The sequence below is a fragment of the Myotis nattereri genome, assembly GCF_964212035.1.
Source record: "Myotis nattereri genome assembly, chromosome: 4".
In the NCBI taxonomy this organism is placed as follows: Eukaryota; Metazoa; Chordata; class Mammalia; order Chiroptera; family Vespertilionidae; genus Myotis; species Myotis nattereri.
In genome coordinates this window covers 33,598,840-33,610,863 of record NC_138079.1, presented here as the reverse complement: position 1 = coordinate 33,610,863, position 12,024 = coordinate 33,598,840, and the positions used below count along the sequence as shown (strand labels likewise).

Sequence of the window (12,024 nt, the reverse complement as noted above, 5' to 3'; positions counted from 1 at the left end):
AGTTCTACCTGTTTCAACCCACCCCTCCCCGTATTATGTGAGCACGTCTGTTCTGCACCTGATTGCACATAGCGCCGCTGTGGGAAGGCTGTGCTCGTGCACCCACTGTAGTTTGGGGGGAAATACACTCATTCACACATAACTTTCTGAAGTGCCTGCTGCGTGCTAGGCGCTGCCTGTGCCAAGCATTGATTGGGAATACAGTGGTGAGCAAGACGGCTATTCTTCAAACTGAACTTACTAAAGAGCAGTAAAGAGTGAACAGGTACCAGAAACCCAGGCCAGTGTATGGCAGGGAGTGTACGGAACCTCCAGGAGCGCACAGTAAGGCCCCCTAACGGGAGCCGGGGGAGCCGGGGGAGCCGGGGGGAGCCGGGGGGAGCCGGAAGGACTCTCCAGGGGAAGTGGCACCTGGGATGAGACCTGGAGAGGTGCAGGACAGGGGGAGTGGTGGGAGGGGCAGGTGCAAATGTGTGAGAGGAGGAAACGAGAGACGTTCACTGTGGATGGGACTCAGAATATAAATGGAAGAGAAGTGAGAAATTAGCTAGAGAGATAACAGCAGCTAGTATTCACGACGCTTTTGCTACGTGTCAGACACTGTGGCACATGTCTTTTGCTGCGTGTCAGACACTGTGGCACATGTCGGGTTTTAACAGTCACACCGTGAAACAGCTATTAGCATTTCCACTTTACATAGGAGGACGCTGAGGGGCAGAGAAATCAAGGAACTTGCCTATTATGAGGCAGCTAGTAAGGGACAGGTCAGTCTGCGCCTGAGACCCTGAGTGCTTTATACATTCTGCCATGTTACAGTATAAATTACAAGGTAGTTTCCAGCTCTTAAAGGATCTTGTAAGCGTGACAGAGTTTGAATGTTTTCCTGAGGAGGATAGGAAGCCTTTTAAAGGTTTTAAAACAGATGCACATTTTGGAAAGATCATTCTGACTGCATATTGGATTGGAAGGGAGCTACTTTGAAGGCAAAGTTACCAGTTAGAAGTAATTGTTACACTTTAACCTATTATTTTGAATTGAAAGAAAGTTAACATGTCTATTACTCATATATTTCAGCCCTTTGTATTCAGCATGTCTCTATGGAAATAAACCTACATTTCTATGAAAATTGAAGCTTTTGGGTTTTTTGCAGCCACATACACTTAAACCTTGTTTATTTGGCCCTTGTTAGCCTTTGAGCTTGACATGCTTGGTTTAAACCCAGAAAAAAAAAAAAAAAAGGATGATAGCACTGCAGAAATATAATGCAAGTGCCATTAGAAAATATAGACACAGAAAATGGTAAGATAATTTCTTGATTGATCCAGATAGTGTATTAACAGAAATGGGGCTCCATCAGAAACATTTTGAGATAATCATCAAGAAGGACAAGTATTGTTATGCCTTTTATTTGTAGGTGTAATGACCATATGGATTCAGCATGGCATGCCCTACGTGGTTGTACTAGTGATTATTACAAGGCATGACTATAAAGTAGTGAGGCTGCTATAAAGTACAATGAAAATCAGCCTCGCCTATTTTGTGGTCACCTGCTTCAGCTGTTTTTCCACAGCATTGTGTATAAGCTTACACCATTATGTAACTAACAATGAAGTACGTACTCTCTTGGCAAGGGAAATCATAGGCTCTTAGCTGTTATTAACGAAATTACATTTAAACACAGGCTTCAGTGAAGTTTACTTTCTTCTAGAAACTGCTTGAAATTAGTTCTGACACTCATTTTAATGAGTCTCCATTCCCCATGAAGAGTTGACCTCGCACAATTGGCATCTATGTTACTGACGTGGTTGGCACAAAAACTCTATTTGTTTCTCTTCTTCAGAGAAATCTATATAGCCAAGGTAGGGTTTTCTGTAGCCAAATTAACGTTACATCTGATATATCAAAGTGAGTAAAATTCTTAAAACACATTACTATAGCATCTTAGTCATAGAAGAATCCTGAATCACACTACATCCAGTCTTCTCACTCAGAAGTCATTTCTTTTCTCTCTAGTCTATGCTGCACATTGCTGCTGAAATAATTTTCCTAAATCATATACCTGATCCTGTCATTGACTCGTACTTGTGAATTTAGTGTCTCTTCATGTGACTTACCCTTTCTGAGGCTCCATTTCCTTGTCTCTGTAATGAAGGAGTTGTAATAAATTCTTGTAATGCCAAAGCTCCCATCTCTGGGAGAATGAAGTGCTTGCTCCTGCTTCCCTGTCCCCCCATCTCCCCTCTCGCGCATTCTACAGTCTAGAGACATGGCCAGCCATGCCCAGAACCTCTCCTGTGCTCTTCTACGGACAAACTTTGTTCTCACTGTTCCTCCTCTACCGTGCTCTCTACCTGTGGGAAACTTTGCTGATCCCTCAGCTGAGAGTCTTGCCTGCCAGTCTTCCTGCTTGTTAATAGAACTATGTGTCTTACACTGGCACATTCTAGCATGTAGTACAGCTGTGGGTACATTATCCTAACCTAGTATAATATCGTTTCCTTTACTGTAGGAACTTTACTCATCTTTATGGTTTCTCTAACATCATTTCAGATTCTATCCATAGTAGGTAAATAATGTTTAGTGGGTTAATCATTAGAATTGCTGCTGAGTGGAATCTAGTACTCAAATAAACACACTAAACTTGACAGCGATTTTGATTCTGTTTCATTAGATAATAATTAAACATCTCCATGTCTCTTCTTAATCTAAAGTAGGACTACCTGTAGCTTTTTGTTTCACAAGTTATTTGTATTTTCTGAGGCAAGTGAATGAAAGCATTGTTATACATTTAATTTTCTTTAAGGGTCCCTAAATTATGATAACTGAAACTATAATGGAGTAGCCAAGTATAAAACTTCAAGTGTTACAAACAGAAAAAGAATCAAATCGAATCAAATTAAAAAGGTAAAGAATGGACAGAGGTGATTGCAATTACCAACTGCTTAATAGAAAGAAAACTTAGTTACTTAAGCTGTTTAATGTTAAATTTAAATGATTACAGAAGATATTTTCATATAAAGAAAACTTTGACAGCCTTTCCCAAAGTCAGAAATAATAAGAGAGAAATATTCAGTTTCAAGTGTCACTGTTTACTTTCCAATGACTAAATTGTTGACTTTGGAAACATTAGGTGATAGGAAATTTCAAGAAAATAAATTTAGGTCAATATGATGGCTTGCCATACCTTTGGGAACCACTGAACAACCTGAGGCAACTGTGAGGGGTATTCTCTCCCTTTCTCTCGCATTTGCTCATTCCTTTACTCATTGTTCCTCCTTCTTGGTCTTCTCTGACCTTTATCTCTTCTCTTCCTCCTTCTTTGCCCAACTTATTTTTTCCCTTTTATGCTAACTACTTTACTGAGGTATAATTTACATGTTTAAAGGCACAAATCACAAATGTACAGCTTGAAGAATTATATATAAATATATATGTATATATATACATATATATATGTATATGTATATATTTTTTTTCTACCTATCACCCAGATCAAGATTTTGACTATTTCTATCACCTCAGAAAGTTGCCATGTACCTACCTCTGTCTTTTCCCCTTCCCCTGCCCAGCAATTGTTATTTTGATTTCTATTATCCTTCTTTCTTTTATTCCTTTTCCTCTGCCTATTATGCCTCAGATAGGCCAGTGACACTGCAGACACTATCTAGTTTCATGTCAACTGGGACCTACAGAAGTTACCTGTTCCCCAGTGCTGAAGTATATTCTTAATTTTACCTCAAACCTCAAATATTTGTTGAAGACTTCATAAGAACTCTACACTATGCTAAGTACTGAGTTGTATACAAAATTATCTAGCATGGTCCAGAATTTCGAGAAACTGATCTTTTCCCTTTAAGTTACTGGTAGGTAAAGGACTATCCCCATTACCTGTGACCTTCCCTACCATTCAAGTTGTTTAATAGATTTCTAGATTCAAAGTAAGCCTTTTCTACACTTAACAAATACAAGAAATAAAAGCCTCTAAAATTTGTTTCTGAAACCATCCTATCTAATAAAAGAGAAACATGGTAATTAGCCATACGTCTGCTACCCTTCGCAGGGCGATATGCAAATTAACTGCCAGCCAAGATGGCGGCCGTCAGCCAGGCAGCTTGAAGTTAACCTGAGGCTTGCTTGCTTCAGTGACGGAGGAAACCAACGTTCCCCTCCTGCCTTGCCGGCCTCTGAGCTTGCAGTTTGAAACATTGTTACAAATATAGAAGCTAAATAAAACCCCAGAAACCTGCTTTCAGCCGGCTGGGATCTCAGAGCTGGAGTTGATACAGTGTCTCGATTATAGAACCCAAACAAACCAGATACCTGCTTTTAGCAGCAGAGGCCTCAGAGCTGGAGCCTCAGAGCTAAAGCTGGCCCAGAATAAAAAAGAAAAAAGAAAAAAAGGAGCAGTTGGGAGCTTCAGTCACCTGCCAGCCTGAAAACAGCCCTCAGCCCCTCACCCAGACTGGCCAGGCACCCCAGTGGGGACCCCAACCCTGAAGGGTGTGTGACCAGCTGCAAACAGCCATCATCCCCTCACCCAGGCTGGCCAGGCACCCCAGTGGGGACCCCCACCCTGATCCAGGACACCCTTCAGGGCAAACCAGCCAGCCCCGACCCATGCACCAGGCCTCTATCGTATATAGTAAAAGGGTAATATGCCTCCCAGCACTGGGATCAGCGGAGCAGCAAGGCCTCCCAGCACCAGGATCAGCGGGGCCGAGAGGCCTCCCGGCACCTGGATGAGCGTGACAGCGGGCAGCACCCAAACCTCCTGATGGCCCTGTGGCTCTGTGTGTGACAGGGGGCGGGGCCACAACCTCCCTATCCACCCTCCTCTGTTCAGGACAGGGGGAAGGCTCCCCAACCCCCTGATCAGCCCTGCTCTGTGCCTGATAGTGGGGAGCTCCCCAACCCCCAGATCGGCCCTGCTCTGTGGGTGATAGAGGGCGGTGCCCCAACCCGCCCCCCCCCCCCACACGGGCCCTGCTCTGTGTGTGATGGGGTAGAGCCATAACCTCCCCATCAGCCCTGCCCTGAGTGTGACAGTGGAGGCGCCCCAACCCCCTGATCCGCACTGCTCTGTGTGTGACAGGGGGCGGTGCCCCAACTCCCCTATTGGCCCTACTCTGTTAGTGACAGGGGGGAGCTCCTCAACCCCCTGATCGGCCCTGCTCTGTGCGTGACAGGGGGGAGCTCCCCAACCCCCTGATGGGCCCTGCTCTGTGCGTGACAGGGGGCAGCGCCCCAACCCCCTGATTGGCCCTGCTCTGTGCGTGACGGGGTGGCGCCGCAACCTCCCCATCGACCCTGCCTTGAGTGTGACAGGGGACGGTGCCCCAACCCCCCAGTCGGCCCTACCCTGAGCGTGACTGAGGGTGGCATCGCAACCTCCCAATCCGCCCTGCTCTGTGCATGACAGGGTACAGAGCCCCAACCCCCCAATCGGCCCTGCTCTGAGCCTGACTAGGGGCTGCACCTAGGGATTGGGCCTGCCCTCTGCCACCCGGGAGAGGGCCTAAGCCAGCAGGTCGTTATCTCCCAAAGGGCCCCAGACTGTGAGAGGGCACAGGCCGGGCTGAGGCACCAGGCCTCTAGTCAGTTAATAAAATTGTATTGAAAATCTGCAGTGTAGCTTCTCTGAGATATTTACAGCTGCCATCATTGCCTTTGGTCACAGAATGCTTGCATGACACCACCTCTTTTTGTGTAGGGATTTGGTTTGAGTCAGGTTTTTTGGTTGGGTCTTTGAGAAGGCAGTTTATTCACACGTTTCAAATTTTAAAGGATCCAAAATGTGTATAGTGATGTCTCCCACCTTTTCTACCCCACGACCCAGTTCTCCGTTCTTCAGGTAACCAGTGTATATCCTTATAAAGATTTTTTTATAACTTTCTCCTTAAATATAATCTTATATAATCTATATTATATATATTACATCTTCTTTTGTATAAATGGCAATATACTATAAGCACTGTTCTACATGTTGCTCTTTTCTCTTTATATTTTAGAAATTATTGCCCATTATTAAAAACCATCCTTATTCTTTCATACCATAATTTGTCTAGATTATTTCTATTCTTTTACTGTTACAAAAAATGGTGTGGTGAATAACTTTATACATAAGTCAGTATAGCGTGTGTGCACATAAGTTGTGAGGATGAATTCTGGATGTGGAAGTGCTGGGTTAAGGAGTATGCACGTGGAGAGTTCTGGCAGATTTTGATAGCTTGCTTTCCATAGAGATGGTACTGATTTACTCTCTACCAGCAGTGTTCAGGAGTATGTTCCCCCAAACCCTCTTCCACCCTTTCCATCTTTCCTATTCTGGTAAGTGAAAATAGAATCCCAGTATAGACTTTAATGTACGCTTTATTGGTAAGAATAAGGCTGAGCATCTCTTCATATATTTCAAAGTTGTTTCTGTTTCCTTTTCTGTGAACTTTCTGTTCAGTTTCTTTGTCCATTTTTCCCCTTTTGGTTATTGGTCTTTTTCTTAATGATTTGATGGGATTTATATAGTAGGGATAATATCCTTTGTTGGCTCTATGATTTGCAAATATTTTTTTACAAGTGTTCATGTGTCTTTTGAGTTTATTTTTGGTGGTCTTTGTCATTCAGGTTTTTTATGCAGTCATATTTATAAGTTTTTATTCAAAGGCTTTTTGGGGATTAAGGGTCATGATTATAAAGGAACATTTTGAGCAGTAGGGGCCTCACACTGTAGTCTTGCTACTCAATTTGAGGTGGATTTCGAGTATGTACAATTGTATGGCTCACAGGGTCTACACAAAGGCTGGAAAATAAGGCTCAGAAAATTCATAAGACCAAGGGAACCCAGAGCCAGGATCTTTCACAGGCCTACGCCAGGTTAGGGCTGCTGCAGCCAGTATCGTCACTGCCATTAGGAGCTGCCCCCACTTTATTTGTCTCACATGTATTGTATCAGTTACATCAGATTCTAAGTTTCAGGTAGAAGAAGCATTTCATTGACCAGGCATTCATGCAAATTATAGACAAATGAAGGTTGAAATCTTAATTATCAACATTTGATGAGGAAATAGAGCTCTGGAGTTACTTTATTTAGAGTTCTTGTTATATTTTCCTTTCTTGTAAAATTTACAACTTTGTTAAAAATGACCTCTGAAAAAGTTTTATATTTCATTTATTCGACAAATATGAGATACTTGGATGATAGGAGTTTTATCAATGTCTTTAAGTCATGAATGAGTTAATTTCTTCTTTTTTTTAGTTAATTTCTAATACTGCCTCAGAGAGGTCATTTCGGATCTGTCATTACAACATTTTTAGTTTTTTGTAGGAATGGTAATGTGCATTTAGCACAGTTTTATTCAGTATTATTCAGTATCTATGGTTTCTATGGAAACAGACTTAATATTGACCTGGATTCTCTGAGATTTTTTTTCAATGTGCAATTATTTCATATTGAAGGAGCCTCAGATTTTATTATTATTAATCCAGTTTTATTCCACAGTTCTGCTAAAAGCACAGCATATGTGTTCCTACCCTATGCAATAAGAACCATAACATTTATGAGAGAAAAATGAGATTGGGCACAGTACTCAAAAACTTCATCCGTGATAAATAAATAAAAATAATAGGAACCTGATGAAAATAGTAGTATAATTTTGCACGTGTTAATTGGTTAAAAGATACATAAAAACTGCAATAAATAGGGCACTATACCTTTAAAAGACCTGAAGTTTGCAGCTTGTGCGTTGTTTTGAAGTAATGGTAGGAAGGTCATGATATGAAATCAGATGGAAAGTTGTCACACCTGATGTGTATGGGCACTGCTCACAACACACACAGTGCAGCATATGTTGATACTGCATTTGTTGAATTAGAGAAAAATATGTTCTTAAAGTATTTGTTAAAAGAAATAATTTGATGACGGAAGGACTTGTATGCATGCATATAAGCATAACCAATGGACGCAAGATACTGGCGGGTAGGGGAGGCCGGGGGAAGGTCAATGGGGAAAAAAAGGAACATTATGTACTACTCTTTGTAATACTTTAAGTAATAAAATAAGAATGTCAAAGACATGAAAAAGGACCTGTCAGAAATTAATGTAATCTTGTATGTCAACTATAATGGACATTTTTTAAATGATTTAAATAAGTAAAATTTTGAAGTATTTAAAAAAACAAAAAAGAAATAACTTGAGTAAACTGACTTTTTCAATAATTTCTAATAAACATAATAATGGAGTAATGTTACTAAGCTAGGTTGAGATGATGTTTTTTTCGAAATAATTTCTTCAAGTGGTTTTTTAGGTTTCTTAAGTGATAAAATTTTTGTGTTTTTACTTAATATGTCTCCTAAAATGTTATCCATTTGTATTTTAGGTTGCAACAAGGATAGTGTTCGAGCAGGGTGTAAAAAATGTGGTTACCGTAAGTACATTAAAAAATAGCACTGTGTGTATGGTGAATCATTATTTCATTGGGCAGTGTGACTTAGCATCCAGCTTTCTGGGCCCTGCGCATACAGTCCTTTAGTCCTGTTATTTAGTGCACATTTGCAGATGATTTAGAAATGTATCGATCAGCACTAAATGAAAACTATTTATGAAACATTTCCTATTTGTTGAACTTACTCTCCTTTATAAAGGTGAAATTGGACCCAGAATTTCTACTCACTGACAAAATTTGGTTTAAATGGTCCATTAATCTCTTTTATGATTAATGGAATGGAAAAATAAACTTTAACAAGTGTAATTATATACTCAGAATTTATCATTATGGACTATAAGCAGCTATTTGTCTAGTTAAATGTAGCAATCCCTAAGGCTCTGATAAAGCTATAATAATATTTTCTGTTTTTTCAAGTTGTTTGGAGACCATGCAAATGAGCCTACATTGTTGTTAATGTCATAAATTATTTTTTAACAAAATAAAGATGATTTAAAAAAAGATTTCCACGCAAGAACACATGATAAAAAAGCAATCTAGTCATTAATATTACTCATCAGAAGGATTTAGAATAAAAACACACTGGGAGAACCAACTCACATGCCTCCAATCAAAGGTTGGAACCTGGATCAAGGGAAGCTTGCTCAATTAATAAAGTGGGTACTTAAGTACACGTATTCTTCATATAAATAAAAACTTCTGAAGAATGTACTTGCATGTAAAGAATGAGTGCAATGAAGTCTTTTCTGTTTAAATTTGTTTATATTTATTTCTATTTTGTTTACTTTCTTCCAATCCTTGCTAATTTCCATGTCTCATTTCTTTATTCAAGACTTAAGAACCTACTATATTTATTGTATTTACTTTAAATCCAGGATAGCCAGTCTGTCTACTATCAGTTTATCTACTTGGACTTCTTTTAACTTAAAACCTGTAGGAAAACAATTAAAAAAAATTTTTTTTGAAATAGAATATTTGTTGATCTAGTCTCTGCATTGCTATTTTATTTTAGACATTAACAGAAGCATCTGTAGTAATTAGACATTGTTAAAAATATTTTTATTCATTTTCAGAGACAGAGGGAGAGGGAGAAAGAGATGAGAAACATTGATCTTCTGCTTCCTGCATGCCCCCTACCGGGGATTGAGCACACAACCTGGGCATGCGCCCTTACTGGGAATCCATCCAGCACCCTGTTGGTGCGTGGGGTGATGCTCAATCAACTGAACAGCACTGGCCAGGGCAGAATTTTTTTAGAGAAGCCTAGTAAGGAAATAGTGTTGACAGTATTCCAAGCTTGGTTTTTCAGATCGTTGATTTTAGTAATTAAGTTATTAAACAACTTCTAATTTGTCTGCTGTGGAAAAGTTTAGTAGTATTTTCCTCTGGGTTAAACTTACATCTTACAGCTGTTAGAGGTTGAGGGTCTTCTTCATTTACAGATCTTTCTGGTAGAAACTAAATTTTTAAAATTTTCTGTTACATGGAGGCCAGAACCTTTGTATTGCTTATGGAGGTAAGAGAAAAGTTAACAAAACCCTTTGAATGTTTTTAATGGCTGAAAATGTAGATTTTCATCAGTCAGTTACAAAAGAATATTATCTCTTTTTATTGTTGTGAAAACGGGTTTGATTTTATAATTTTTAAAAATGTTAATACTTGATTTAAAAAAATTTCAGCCCCATCTGGGTAGCTCAATTGGTTGGAGTGTCATCCCATACACACCATGGTTGAAGGTTTGATACCCAGTTAGGGCACATACAAGAAACAACCAGTGAATGCATAAATGAGTGGAACAACAAATTGGTTTTTTTTCTCTTGCTCTCTTTCCCCTCCCTCTGTTCCTCTCTCTCCCTTCACTCTCTCCCTCCCTCCCTTCTTCTCTCTGTCTCTAAGTTCAATGAAAAAGAAAAATAGAAAAATATTTTGTCAATACTTCAATAGTAGTTAATACTGTTTTTAAAACTTTCAAGTTAAGGATGAATGTGCTACTAAATAACGTGGATCTCACTTTTTTCATGGCAGAATTTCTTCAGCAACATTAGAAGAATGGTTATTTCTATAATGAGTTTTATTTATTTATTTTTAATTGGCAATTTCTGAAAATTGAAAAGCTACAAGGACACTATCCTTTGTCCATGGAAGACATTATTTGAGACATGTATTCTATGGACAACGGCTTAGTGTTCTTGTAAACTCTAGCTGAGCATTTGATTACAGAAGCAAGAAATAAAAACATACCTGAATACCCTAACATTTTATGTAATTTAAAATCCTAATCTACTGATACATAGTCATGACCTTTTGTCTGTGGCTCTGCTAATTGGTGTTACACAGTCTTTTGAGTGCAAATCATGTCTGAAATGCATTTTCCACTTTGTTGTTTCTTCAAAGGTAGAGAAACAATTAATATACTTGTAAAGAAATCTGAGTGCAAAATTCTTCTATCATTAGTTCTCAACTCGGGGTGATAAAGCCTTCCAGAAATCTGGAGTTTTTGGTGTTTTTGTTGTTGTCCATAGCGGTGGGGAGCAATATGACATTTTTAGTATGTAGGGCCCAGGGACTATAAACGACCTGCAATGTATAGGACATTCCTAAACAATGAAGAATTGCTTGGCCTAAAATACTAATGGTATCCCCTTTGAGAAACAGGCCATTTTTTCATTGTTTTAGTTCCCCCCAGTCCCCATCTTGTACAATCTTCTTGCCAAAGCCTATTTTGAAAACTGCTTTTTAAAAGCAATTCATCTAAATCAACTCTTTCTAAAGAGAAAGTACAGCTTTGTTTCATAGAAATTACCACTCATTATCTTTTCCACACTTACATTTTTTGGCCTGCATGATGTTATATAAGCACATTTTGAAATAGTAACCAACTCTTAGGGGAGTACAATAGCAGCATATGGAGTAAAATGTATAGGCATGAGCTGAGGAAAAGGTGACAAGGGACGTACATGCCAGGGGGGAGCAGGAGAGGGCAGCCGCACATCAGTCAAAGAAGCACAGAACTTTTTGAAATTGAGGGCCATTGTCAGGTGTGACAGATAAGATCAGTAAGAAGTGGACTTTGAAATGTTCATTGGATTTGCCAGGTAGGATGCTTGCTGACCTTAGTAAGATTAGCTTAAGTTGATTTGTAGGTTATAGAACAAACTATGTAGATTCAGGCCTGAATGGTGAGGAATAAGAAAAGTGCAGAGAGTCTGTGATGTCTCTGTTTTCCAGAAATTTACATGAGGAAAGTATGGAACTGCCTCAGTGCACGTGGGCTGTTATACAGAACTAGAGGCCCGGTGCACGAAATTCGTGCAGTTGAGGGGGTGTCCCTCAGCCCAGCTTGCGCCCTCTTGCAGTCCAGGAGCCCTCGGGGGATGTCCAACTGATAGCGTAGGCCCGCAAAGGCAGGAGAGGCTCCCACCACTGCTGCTGCGTTAGCCAGCTGTGAGCCCGGCTTCTGGCTGAGTGGCGCTCCCCCTGTGGGAGCACACTTACACCAGGGGGCAGCTCCTGGGTTGAGTGTCTGCCCTCTGGTGGTCAGTGTGCATCATAGCGACCAGTTGTTCCACCTCCGGGCTGAAAGTGGCTC

At 40.2% G+C, this 12,024-nt stretch overlaps 1 protein-coding gene across 1 annotated transcript in view; it reads left to right on the top strand.

Annotated features, from left to right (window-relative positions):
• SREK1IP1 (SREK1 interacting protein 1) overlaps nt 1–12,024 on the top strand; it is a 42,150-nt gene that overhangs the window by 8,623 nt on the left and 21,503 nt on the right. Inside the window, exon 3 of the mRNA XM_081089112.1 lies at nt 8,370–8,417. Coding sequence (XP_080945238.1) covers nt 8,370–8,417 — 48 coding nt within the window. The remainder of the gene's footprint in view (nt 1–8,369; nt 8,418–12,024) is intronic.